Genomic DNA, 13,006 nt, shown 5'->3' with positions numbered 1-13,006 from the left:
GCACAATCTAGGACAGCAGAAACGTTCCTTCTAGCCACTTGTCCTCTCACTTACAAATAGAAGGGCAGTAGAGACCAGTGGATCTCTACTCTTTGTCTTCTTTCATATGCACACCTCTAATAACTACATTCTTTAATACAATTCCTGCAAGAATTACTTTAGAAGCAACTAGATGCATAATATTGTATTTGAAATGTATAAATAATCAGACATCATGGCCTGGTCTACCACAGCTATGCAGAAACACAACTGTACCTGTCCTTTGCTCCAGGTACTAAGAACCCCATAATAACACTAAATGGCTCCTAGCTGAGCTCCAGGAGAGGATGAGTGCCAGTTGGCTGTGACTTAACCCTGATAAAGCAGAGGTCATTATAAGTCACAGGACATAACTGCAGCACAGCCAACAGCATTTGGGGGTTCAGAACTACAAAACACTGAACATGTGCGGAATTTTGGTGTTGTTTAAGTGTCAAGCCACTATCCAGGACATCAGGTATCAGCCACAATTGAATCCTCATTCTCTCATTTGGAGGAACTTAGCCAGAATCTTAATTCCCTCAGAAGATCTGCCTAAAGTCATACATGCATTTATACCATCACACCTAGACTACTGCAATGCCCTCTACCTTGGTCTCCCAGCAAAAGAATTGCACCGCTTGCAGATGTTACAAAATGAGAGCTGCCAGGCTATTAACCAATCAGCCCCGTTCCATCCACATAGCACCCATTCTCTACTCCCTTCCCTGCCTGTCAGATGGCTGATTGTTTTCAAGATTGGCTTACTGACTTTCAAAGCCCTACATGACCAGGGCCCAAGGTACTTGAAGCAGCTTCTGATGCCTTATTGTCCCATTCGATTACTGCGATCCGTTGACGAAGGACTATTAACAGTACCTAGAATCTCCCACAATTCATCAGTGTAAAGCTTTCAGCTTTGTGGCTCCGACTCTATGGAACTTGCTTCCCCGCACAGTTCAAGAGGCCTCCACTCTAGAATTCTTCAAAAATAGACTCAAGACCTATTCACCCAAGCACTTCACTAATGTCCCTTGTTAAATGTAAAGCACTTTGAGCCTTTAGGAAAAAAGTGCTATATAAATAACATTATTATCATCATCTACTTATGATCAGTACAATTTGTTTGAATTCTATATATGCCAAAAACGGTAAAAAAGTGAACGGAGTCACAAACACAGCGTATGTGAAAGCTCTTTTACACACTGCAGGATAAGACACTATTTTGGTTTGCAAGATTTTTTTATATGAATGGGTAGGTGTCTTGAGTAAAGATATACACATGATCACCGGTGATACACTGTATGACATTAGGATGTTTTTCTACCCTTTCATGCAACGGTTGAAGGAAAGACAGTATCCTTAGTATGTATAATAGGATGTTATGCTGGCTATTGTGATGCTCATTCATCGATGTGTCTGAACCTGCGGTTGGACTGCCATAGTAGTCTGTTTGGTCACAGCGAGTGGAAGATCCTTGCATGTTTAGTCATGGCGGATGAGGAAGATGCAACTGACTTACGAAGCGCACTCCGGGAGACCATCCACCGCAGTTACAGATGTCAACATTGCCAAAGCTGCGGAGATGTTGCAAATGACATAAGGTTAACTTTATGCAAACTTTCAGGTTCACTTGGCATCTCATTCGAACAGGTCCAGCATATAGTGACAAAGTATTGCGTTTGTGCCAGGTGGGTATCCAGAAATCTCACAGAAGAGGGGATGTGACGACGAGTTGAACTGTGCAAGAACACCATTAAAATGTCGGGCGAGAATACCAGATTTCCTGACATTGATTGTGATGTATCGTGGATTCGTCAGTATGATCTAGAGTCCAAACAACAGTCCAGTGTATGGAAACATGCTAATTCGCCTCCACCAAAAAATTCTGTGCGATTCCTTTGGTGTGTAAAGTCATGATTCTGCTGTTCTTTGATGCACACAGTATGATCCTACAGCATTGGATTCCCCATGGACAGTTAATAGTGACTGCTATGCAAACGTCCTGAAAACCGCAATTGCGTGGAGCCATGAGAAAGAAAAGACCACATTTGCTGAAGAAACAGTGGTTTTTGCCCCAAGACTATGTCTGACCACATGTTGCTGCTGTTGCATTGGCAGCACTGACTGAAATTAATGGGACAGCACTGGAACACCCTCCATATAGCCCGGACTAAGCACCCTGTGATTTCTTGGCATTCCCAACCCTGAAAATACAACTGCGCAGAAAGAAGTTCTCAACAGATGAAGTGAAAAATACCACAGCTGTAACACTAAGGGCCATATTCAATTTGGAGCGAAAAGTCAGTTATCGGCGATAATCTATCGCCGATAACGTCATTTCTGCCATTTTCACTTATCCCCATATTCAATTTCAAAGACTTTTCGCTGGTGCGAAGTGTCTTTGTAAAAAAAAAAAAAAAAAAAAAACCCGGGGATAAGTTTTCACCACTGCAAAGGTGCCAAGAAAAGTGCAGAACTGGGGTTTTGGGGTGCAGAATTAAAAAAAAAGTAGCCTGCAGCCTTTGCAATGTCCCCTTAAAGTAATCTGTGTCAAAAAAATAAAAATAAATTAGCATAGGACACCCCTAAAAAAGTTGTGTTTTTTTGGGGCAAAAAAAAAAAGTTGGGAGACAAACTTAAAAACGAGCGAAATTGACTCAGGGGGGTCCCCAAGTATGCGATGAGTGTTTTCTAGAATACGAGTGGTAGCGGCAGGTGGATTTTTTAAGAATTTAAAAAAAATCACTTTAGGGACTTAAAAATATGCTTGCACCCATTTTCATGTACCCCAAATTTGATGGGAGTAGTTATTTTTCCAAAAAAATAAAGCTAAATACTATTCACCACTTCTTCAAAGATGCATTTATGCACCTGCAGCGACTGTTTAAAAACCCCAATTATCTTTAGCAGGCCAATTCAGGGGTACCCATAGTGATCCCCCATGTCAGGCCATCTTTTGGGGGGTAACAGGCTGATTTCCCCAAAAGTGACAGGATTTTGATACTTACCTTTCCGCCGGATCCCGTTTTTGCCAATTCCAAATTGAATACGGGGATAAGCAGGCACGCGCCTGATACCTTATCCCCTGCAAAAACGGCGAAAAGTCCGACCTCAGACTTTTCGCTTCAAATTGAATACGGCCTTAAAATGAGGTCACAAAACAGTCTACATCACGTCTTTGAATCGTTGTTGAAGCGCTGCAAAAATTTATTGAATGTGAAGGACGCTACTTTGAAAAAATTTTCAGATCCTGTAGAGTTATCAGATTCTAAATAAAAAAAAAAATCAATCAGTCTCATTACTTCTCAATCAGCCCTCGTGTCAGGATTCGGCCTGGGATCGGCCGCTACTCACCTCCGCGCTGGCGTTCTTGGGCTTAGGTGTTCAGTCGCTGGGAGTGGAGACTGAGTATTCTCCCCGGGGGTCTGCTAGGGCTTCCGTGCGTGCATCCTGGTTCCCGGGGTGCCAGGCATGGGTGCAGCCATGTTGGTCCATATCACCTGACTAGTCTCTCCCAATGGTAGTCCTGTGGTCACTCAGCTGATCCTCTGGTCCAATGACCAGCTACCCAGGGGTATTTAGTCTGCCTCTAGGAACAGAGAATTGCTGTTCAACTTCACTGTTCCAGTGACTGTGATACTCACCAGTGTTTCTCCGTGTTAAGTCCTCAGTGTGTTGCTTCATCCTTCTCGCTGTCCTCCAATGTAATGTCCTTTTATCAGCTCCCATGCTGACTTCCAGTGTGTCATTTCAGTTCTCTCACTGAACTCCAGTTCTTTACAGCTCGTTTTGTTATTGTGCTGTTCTGTTCCGCAGCTGCCTCCCTGTGTTACTGTGGTGTCAACTTTCATGCTAATTACTAGTTCGCTCTCAGCTGGATCTCTAGCAATTGCCAGTACATGCTGTGTTACAGTTCCCTGTGTTCTCAGTGTAAGTCAGCGACTAGATCCTTAACAATTCTCAGTGCATTCATGTGTTCCAAGTATTCAGTTCATACGCCAGTCTTCTGTGTTCAAGTATTCAGTCCCTGGTGTCCTAGCTATTTAGTTCTTACGCAGACCTCTAGTGTTACTACATTCCTAGTTTTCCCAGTACCAATTCATTATAATATAGTTCTGGTCTTCCTGCCACTCCCAGGTACCTGTCCAGAGGGTCGCGACCTGCTCACTTGGTGCAGCGAAACACATATCCCAACTGGAGGGGTCACTGGTGAAGACCACCAAATCAGTTAGACTCCGCGCCTTTGGGCAGGTCTAGCCAAACCTGGGTTTGGCAGCAATAAGGTGACCTAGTACTGTCACTCACCTGGTCGTTCTCTAGCCGCCCTAACCCCCTCGCTTTTGACTTTTCCTGAGGAACCTCCCATACGGTTCCTGACACCTCGCATATTATAATTGTGCCTGATACTCTATAATGATACTTATTTCATAAACTTCAATATTAGATTTTTATTTTTCATATTCTCCTTAAAAAAAATCAGTATATGTCCTTTTTCATAGCAATGCAAGCTATATAATTTAAGACAAACTGCCATATGCTATTAGCCACTATAACCATTTTTGATTCACAAATGAAAACTTAATAAGGCAACACAATTACCCGTTGTTTTCGCGGGTGCAAAATTTCATCACAATTTTGTATTTGGGAACCCGGAGCAGGTAGTAAGTTGTGCAAAACTATTTTTGGCTAAAAATTTCGGGACTTGGTGCAGAACCACTGGGACACCCTACTTAACGATTAATTAGGTAAAAATACATTTTTAATTAGCTTTATTTGGCTAATAATTACATTTTTGAAGTAAAAAAGTAAAGTGTAGGAACATGGGTTTAAAGTATTGGGACAGGTATATAGGGGTGCTATATTAATGGAATAGGTGTTTTTAGGATTGCAGGTGCAAGTTACAGGTGTATTTAAAATTTTTATTAAAAATGCCTTATAATTAGCGTTCCCGCTAGGCTGTTTTAGCGGGGCGCTGCACTCTGCCCTCCTTCTGGAGGGCAAAAAGTGCCCTGCCCTCACCGCGCAGTGTAAAGACAGCCTGCGTGTGCTGTCTTCAACAGCGGGCCGCAGAGTCCCGCGGGTGGGGAAATGTGTGGTGACCCGGTCAAAGCCGGTGAATAGACGCTGGGCGCATGCGCCCAGCATCTATTCTACCTGTCAGCAGCCCGGTTTGTCCATAAGTGCCGGGCACGCCCCCAAGAGTGACGAAAAGGTGCCGCATCTTATAGACACGCCCCCTTTTCAATGGCCATGCTCCCTTTTCTCCCTGCCTGCCGCAGGAGCTAGAGTGAACACTATTATAATGACACAAAAATATGCTTACACCCATTTTAATGTACCCCAAATTTTACTACAACATTCATATAACAGCTATTTGCCACAATTTATGAACCCCAAAACCTTTGATTATGGCCACTCAGACTTTTATAATGTTTACCTTTTTTGGGGTACAGGCCGATTTCCCCATTTTCACCTATACTTATCGCCTGTCATCCCTGCAAGATTTATTACGAGAAGGCGTTAATGCCGGTTATGTAATGGGATTGCTCGATAAACGGGAGTGTGCGCATACATGTGATAAGTGACATATTCGGGCAATCTATGCAATGTTTACACATGTGCAATCTGATCGTTATCGCAGATAATAGTATATGGCCCATAGAGAGGAGATATACCTATTTGGTCACACCCTAGGAAGAAAATTATTTTCTGTTCTGAAATATATGTAATTCGATAATTATGCTAAATAAAATTAAATAAATGTTATATTTTTACTAAACAAGTGTGCCCTCCCCAAAAAGTGTTTTTCTCTTTTGTTTTTGCCCTCTGCAAAACAACCCCTTTGTGAAAAAAATCATTCATTGAGATTTTCAATTTATCCTAGTTTATCCTGCGGCAGTCATTCGACTTATTTCAATTGGTGGTTTGTAAACTCAGTATAAAAGTATAGATACCTGCATTAAAGAATTCTCATTTAGATGTACTTTTCCCTAAGGAACCTGCCCCACCAGTAGAAATCCAGTTTGTCCCTACCTGTTATAATGTTGCTCATCTCAAAATCACAGCTAGAACTAAGGCCCATGCACATTTTTAGCCAAGCAAGGAATGAAACCAAAACTACTCTCAATTAAGGATTTGCACTGAAAAAAGCACATGATTGAATCAATCAATGTGACACTAGTCAAATCTAAGGCTGCTTTCAGTGGCTCCACCCACCAATAACTGCAATGTTTCAGAAAGTAGCAGTGCATGCTTCAATTTAAGTGGTAATTGTGATGTAAGTGACATGGAGCTGAATCTTCTGGTGGTTGTCAGTCTGCAAATGCATGCAAATACAGCTACAAAGCCCTTCCCTGCAGTACATCCATGCGTATGCATGTGCAAGGACTGAGACGCCCACTTTCAGCGTCTGTACACACTGTAATACCGCCTGGTTCGTATTTAGTCATTCATATAAATTTCCAAGGTTTTGATTCTGTAGTAAAACACAGGGACTTCTTTGCGGACGAGTGGGACTAGCCATCATCACTAAGACTGATCTCCCTCATCCTCTGTTGCAATGAAGCTCTTCCTAAGTATGTATGTATATATGGGCGCCGGAATGGGGAGGGTTTAAACATCTCGGAGGCGCCAGTGGTGCAGCGGCCGCGGACGTCCAGGGGCTGTGCATTATAGCAATAGGCTGCACAGCCCCTGTGCTGCACGAAGGAGGTGTACTAAGCGGTCTTCTAACTAAAACCGCACGTTAAACCTCCTCCTCCGTGCAGTGCAGGGGCCATGCAGCCTATTGCTATAATGCACAGCCCCTGCTCCACTGTGGTGCCACCTGCTCCTTCCTGGTGGTCCCACTCCCTCTTACTCCATGGTGGCAGTCTCCTCCTCCAATGTGGTGCCACCTCTGCCTCCCTCAACAACAGGTAAGTTGGAAGGGGAGAGGGAAGCGCCAAAATGAAATGGTGTCTTGACCGACCCCCCCTCCCCAACATAAAAATACCCATGTGTATCTTCCCTTCCAGTCAGAGGACAGGCAGCGACGAATTGTTAAATGCCATTGTCGTCACCTTTAAAAAAAAAAAAAAAGGGGACTAAATGCCACCTTGGCATCTACAAAGACGGGGACACCCTCATTTGAGAGACGGAGTCCTCCTCTTCAAAACAGGTGCCTCCATAAAATAAAATGTCTGGTGATCAGCAGACATTAAACCCCTACACACCAGAAAAATAATGGAGTCCAGAGTTGGGGGAAGATTTCCTCCCAACCTGCCATCCAAAAATTCAGTGGCACCCACATTTGAAAGAGGTGGTGGGATCCCCCCTTTCAAATTATAGGACCCCCATAGTACTTTTTATCTGGTAATCACCAGACAACCTTACCTTGGTCTACACATTTTCCATACATGGGCAGGAGGGCACTATATGCTTTATCTCACTCATACTGGCCCACACATGGATGCACCATAGTTTGAAAGAGTGGAGTCTCCTCTTCTAAATAATGTGCCCCCTTAGTCGTTATGATGTAAACTAGTAATTCTTAATGCAGATTCTAAGGAGCCCTAACAGTTCACTTTTTGGAGACCACCTAGCAGGTGCACAGGTGTACTGCCAAATGTCACGTTTTAAATATCAACAGGTTTGGGGCTCTGAGAATAGAGTTTGAGTACCACTAACGTAAATAGTGCACAAAACAAAGAAAGTTCCACACATTGAGGGTAATCTAAATCCCAGATATCCCCCATATTGTGAATTAAAAAAAAAGGGTCCCCTCATTTAATACAGTAGGTTTCCTGGGTTAAGAAAAATTCTTAGGCCTTGTTGGCTGCAATATATTTCCTACATATTGGTAACATTTTGATCAAGATGGGAAAAATAAGCAAATTTTAAAAAAGAAGAAATACTAATTTCTAATGCAGATTTCTTTGAGATAACCCATAGCCAATTTTGGAATGATGACTTCATGATAAAGCAAGAACCATAAAGTAGTTTTTGCTTTCTTGAATTTTCATGTCCTTACAATACATATTATGCCCCTTTAGCTTTCAACATCATCATAGCCCAGGTTATTCCATCCTCAGGTCCCTAGCAAATGCAGCTTTGCTCAAGTAGGCGCTACACATAGGAAAAAGTAAAACAGAATTTTGCACAGTAATAAATACCAACAAATTAAATCTGACTTATTGGAATTCAGTAGGAAGCGCAACCTTGAGGGAAATAATGACAATGCTAAAGTTTAACATCCCTAGTATGGGGTCAGTAGCGATTTTTTCTTTTTTTTTTTTTTTAAAGCACAGGGTATGTACAAACCTGGGACCAAGTCCAGAATTTATACATGATGAGCTTCAAATCACCAGGTGAAACGGTGCCAGGTCTGCACATACCTTGGTATTTAGAAAGGCTTGATGTGCTTGAGCCAACCAAGCTTTAATAGAACTGTTGAAAATTCTGTAACAGGATGGAGACTAGGTAATAATGAATCAGATTATGGCAAACTAGATGGTCATATACTTCACTTAATCACTCTAAAGTTATCAAAGCAATTGTATTACTCAATACAAACCTGACAGCATGGGGAGGCTGCCAAAATATCATATGTGTACATCGTTCCCAGTTGATGCCAGCTTCCATCCCATCGGGATTTGCACTTGATGCAGATGATTTTGTGAACACCTTCTAAACAGTCCACGCAGACAGCATACAAGTGCATAAGCCTTCCTAAGGTAGAATATAGAACAGTGATCAAAAGGCACAGATAGGCTTTTGGCTAAAACTCCTACAGTTTATGTAACACCAGCATGTTAGAATCATATGTTAGTTAGAGCTATATTCAGTGGTCATGTAGGTTGAATCAGTTTTTTTTGTAAAGATGCAAGGCTAGCAATGTTGACTGCTTAGCTCCAAACAATAAAGTTTTTTTCGTCTTACTTGACCTGTCTAAATGGGAATCAGTATGTAATGCCGGCGGACTAAATACAGACGCTGGAAGCACAAACCGTCAGGATCCCTACTGCTGCTGGTAAGTACCCTAACCCTCCCCTCTTCCTCCACTAACCCTCCCTTAGTGGTGCCTAACCCTAACCTCCCACCCAGTGGTGCCTAACCCCAAGCCCCCCCTTTCTCTAGCCTAACTCTAACCCTCCCGGGGGGGTGCCTAACTCTAAGTCCCCCCTTCCCCCGCAGCTAACAGTCCCTGCTTACCTTCGTTTTGGGATGATGGGAGTCGGGATTTCGGCGTCTGGCTAAAGATAGGCGTCTGTATTTAGACGCCTATCTTAAGTACAGAGTCGGGCTTCCGACGTCTGGCATAAATAACTGCATCCCATCTAAATATACTCCCTAAACATGGACCATCCCCGTCTAATGAAATAATTTAATTTGAAAGAGATGGTAATGTAACCATCAAATCACACTAAATGATAATTCCACCCAAAAATACAATTTAAAATGCATCCCCCATCAAACTAGCAGGACTATGAGGGGGTCCTATCTCATCGACACCTGTTGCTCAGACTGACAGAGGGGAGGCTCAAACAGTGGTGTGTTGGTTTGTAACTCAGACATGAATGCACAGAATGGACTGTATATGTTTCTAATTAAACAGCGTCATCTATCAACAGGTGAGAATACAACTAACAAGGCTTTGTATAATTTCTGATCAAAAAGGCTGATTAATTCTGTGAAAGACCTAAGCAAATTTACAAGCTTCAGTCTGACTAACTTTCTCACTCAGCAATTGCATATATAGGAATAATCAAAGATACTTACCAATAGAGCTAGGTTACATCTAGGCGTTATATACACACAGCATGTGTTTTGGCCAAAAGCCCAGTATGTAGCAGTGCGACAACCATCATTATATGCTTATATGTATTGCTCAAATAGAGTATGAGCCAAACAGCAGAATCTGAACCAACTTTGCGAACCATTTAGAAGGCACCAAGAAAAGCATTAAACAGTCCACGTGCGGATATCCTGTGTCAATTATCTGCCCTATATTAAGCACCACATCTAAAATAATAAATGCCAACTGGAAATTTAAAGTGTAATTGAATATCTTTAGTCGAGCACTCAGTTGTACACAAGATAATATCTGCAGAAGAAAGCCAGTAGGCACGAGAAACAAGTTAGACAAAATAACCACAATATTAATAATGCAATGTTTATATTCAACAAACAGTATGGGTATTTTTAAATCAGATCTACTTAGGAAATACCACCACCACTTAAGAAACTGAATATCAATTATGAGATCTGAAACTATGAGGGGTTGGTGTTTTCTTGAACAACTATATTACCTTGAAGATGGCAAGGTACATCATAGTCAATCTCATCATGCCTTGAGGGGCTGAGGAATAATGTCCCATCCACCAGGGGGAACTGCTCAAACACAGGGAGCACCCGGTGGCATAATGCACAGTTAACTACATTTCTGTGACTAGCACTGAGAGCTGATAAGATAAATTTTCGTAGATCCTCCCCTTGCCCAACTTGTGCATCATCTTCCATACGCACATGGAAAGTGTTCAATTTATGCCGCGGTATATGAGCTAATAGCTCAGAAAGATCAAGTCTTCTGAGGAATTGTACTGGTGCGTCCAAACGCCCTGACCGGTGAGCCTGCAATCCAGAAACACTGTAGTCAAAGTGCGTGCTCCTGAGCACTCCTCCGGAGGTCATATTTTTTTTGTGTGGCTCCAAATGAATTGCGTTCTTTAAAAATTCACCTAGATATCTAGAACTGCGGGGAACATTAAAATGGGAGGGGGAGAGAATGGGATAGCCAGCAGGAGGAGACTGGCCAGGAGAAATACATGGAGATCGTAACCCATGAGAGCTGCCACTGCCACTCTTTTCTTGGGAGTTCTGTCTGTCCACGGAGTGCCTACGGGGAGGATCAAAGCTCATTGATTTCTGAGGTTTTGATGTACCACGGCACTTCTTCACTTCATCAGAAGACTCAGACATGGATCTACCTGTGGGCTTATCTGGGCCAGATTTTTTCTTCTTTTCATCCTGCATTCGTTTTACCTGATACCAATCTGTATCTTTCTTCATATGGCCCTGACCACAACGGCAGGAGCAAAACCGAAAAGCCAGGTCATATCCTTTTTTAGTCCACATGTTCTGGCGGCACTGTTTCTCATTCCAGCTGCGTGCCCTGCCAATGCAGTTGAACTGGACAAGAATGCTGCTCTCCCATTCATAAAAGCACTGCAGATGCATCCAAGTACTATATGGACAGTGCTCATTGTTACAGATCACCTTCTGGTAGTCATCTTTCTCCAACTCAACTGATCTGGCTAGACTACAAATAAGTGGAGTGGCACAAGCTGCTTCTGCAAAAAAAAAAAAAAAAAATGTAAATAAACAAGCAAGATACATAAAGCAGTGTATTATACAAAGTGATCTAAATCACACTTTTTGAAAATGAAATACAGCACTCAGAGCATTGTGATTGAAAAGTTTCAGTGTAAATCTTCCAGATATCTAAAACAGGTCATATAGTCAAACAGCCTGGTATGAGTTTTTGCTGAGTGCACCTGTTATTTTGTCAATAAAGGAGATAAGCAAGTTGCCACAAACTCTTCAGTTACTCAAAAACTCAATAATAAGGTCTAGCCATGTAAAAATATTCACCAAGCAGTAACTTCAATGCAATGCAAAAACAGTGTATTCTTATGGACAGATTATATTACTGCATTTTGATCTACAAACTAAAAGTACATTTTTTAAAGAAAATCTTCACTCTAGTTAATAGGTTTACTGGATTCCTTCACTCCTCACTAAATTAGCACAAATGTGAGGTCAAATAAACCCCCAGGGTCCAACATATACTGTGCTAGCTGTTCATTTGCCAATCACTGCTCCTTCTAGCACCATTGTGACTTTGTGTGATAGTAGAAGCCACACAATCCATTGCTACTGATAAAATGTGTCAGAGGAACCAAAATTCTTCCAGTAGTGGAAAATGAATTGAAGTAAACTTCACCCAAATTATATGCAACCTACTTTTACCATAGTTGCAAGAGTTGGGTTTAATATAAAAATATTCCAGCATTGAATTCATCTCAATTGCTAATATCTGACATAATATTGAAAACTGTAATTTGCTAAATTTTTGCAAGATACAAAAGGAATACATAAAAAGAAGATGATAAATTAATTTGTCAGAAAGGTGGCTCCTAGAATTTTAAATTACTCTAATTTCTTATACACTTTAGCTGAAAAGCCTCACATTTTAGATTTAACTGGAGATTTTTGTATTGTCTATTCATTTACAACAGGTCTGGAAATCCTGTGGATTTCCAGCTGTTGTAAAATTACAAGTTCCAGCATGCTTTACCAGCTCATCGGTAGGAGAGTATGCTGGGGACTTGTAGTTTCACAACAGCTGGTAAGCCACAGGTTAGCCAGGCCCGATTTAGAATCTCGCAATGAAAAGATATGAGCACTGAATTTGTAAATGTCATGGCTGTAAACTAGCCCTCCCTCTAATTACAAAACAGTGAATATCAAAGTCATGACAATAATATGCTACTTAGAGAAGGACGCATCAAGGTCAAAATGCGGTTAAAACTAAAAACTTCCATATTTGGAGTTTTGACCGCAATCCCCTTATACATCAAGCTTCAGAAAGCAAAAAACTTTATGGAGCTTGTACCCCATAGGCCTAATAGAAGCCTTTGGGCTTCTTTCCTCTGCATTCCCCAAGAGGATCCCTCCCAGTGTTCCCCACAGCTCAGAACATAAACCCAGAACTCTTCATACCACAAAGGACAGCTCTTATTGGAAGATGTCCTGTGCAATTTTAATCGCAATTGTACATGCATAGTGTTACTAAACGCTGTTTTGTATCAGCAGCAGTATGAATCTCATTCAAAATGCGATGCTTGATGCATCCTGGCTTTAAGGTGGGTACACACCTGACAGATATATATCTGCAGATCGAGTGGTTGTTCATACACACTGAACAACCACCGTCTGCATGCTG

The 13,006-nt window shown here is 41.8% G+C and overlaps 1 protein-coding gene across 1 annotated transcript in view; it reads right to left on the bottom strand.

The window, feature by feature from the left end:
- HECA (HECA ribonucleoprotein granule regulator) overlaps nt 1–13,006 on the bottom strand; it is a 76,615-nt gene that overhangs the window by 2,928 nt on the left and 60,681 nt on the right. Inside the window, exons 2-3 of the mRNA XM_088451737.1 lie at nt 10,311–11,351; nt 8,576–8,730 (exon numbers count right to left, since the gene is read on the bottom strand). Coding sequence (XP_088307863.1) covers nt 8,576–8,730; nt 10,311–11,351 — 1,196 coding nt within the window. The remainder of the gene's footprint in view (nt 1–8,575; nt 8,731–10,310; nt 11,352–13,006) is intronic.

This window comes from Taudactylus pleione, unplaced genomic scaffold (assembly GCF_031769625.1).
Source record: "Taudactylus pleione unplaced genomic scaffold, aTauple2 ptg000006l, whole genome shotgun sequence".
Lineage (NCBI taxonomy): Eukaryota > Metazoa > Chordata > Amphibia > Anura > Myobatrachidae > Taudactylus > Taudactylus pleione.
Note: the sequence above shows the minus strand (reverse complement) of the source record. Positions and strands in the feature narration are given on the sequence as shown.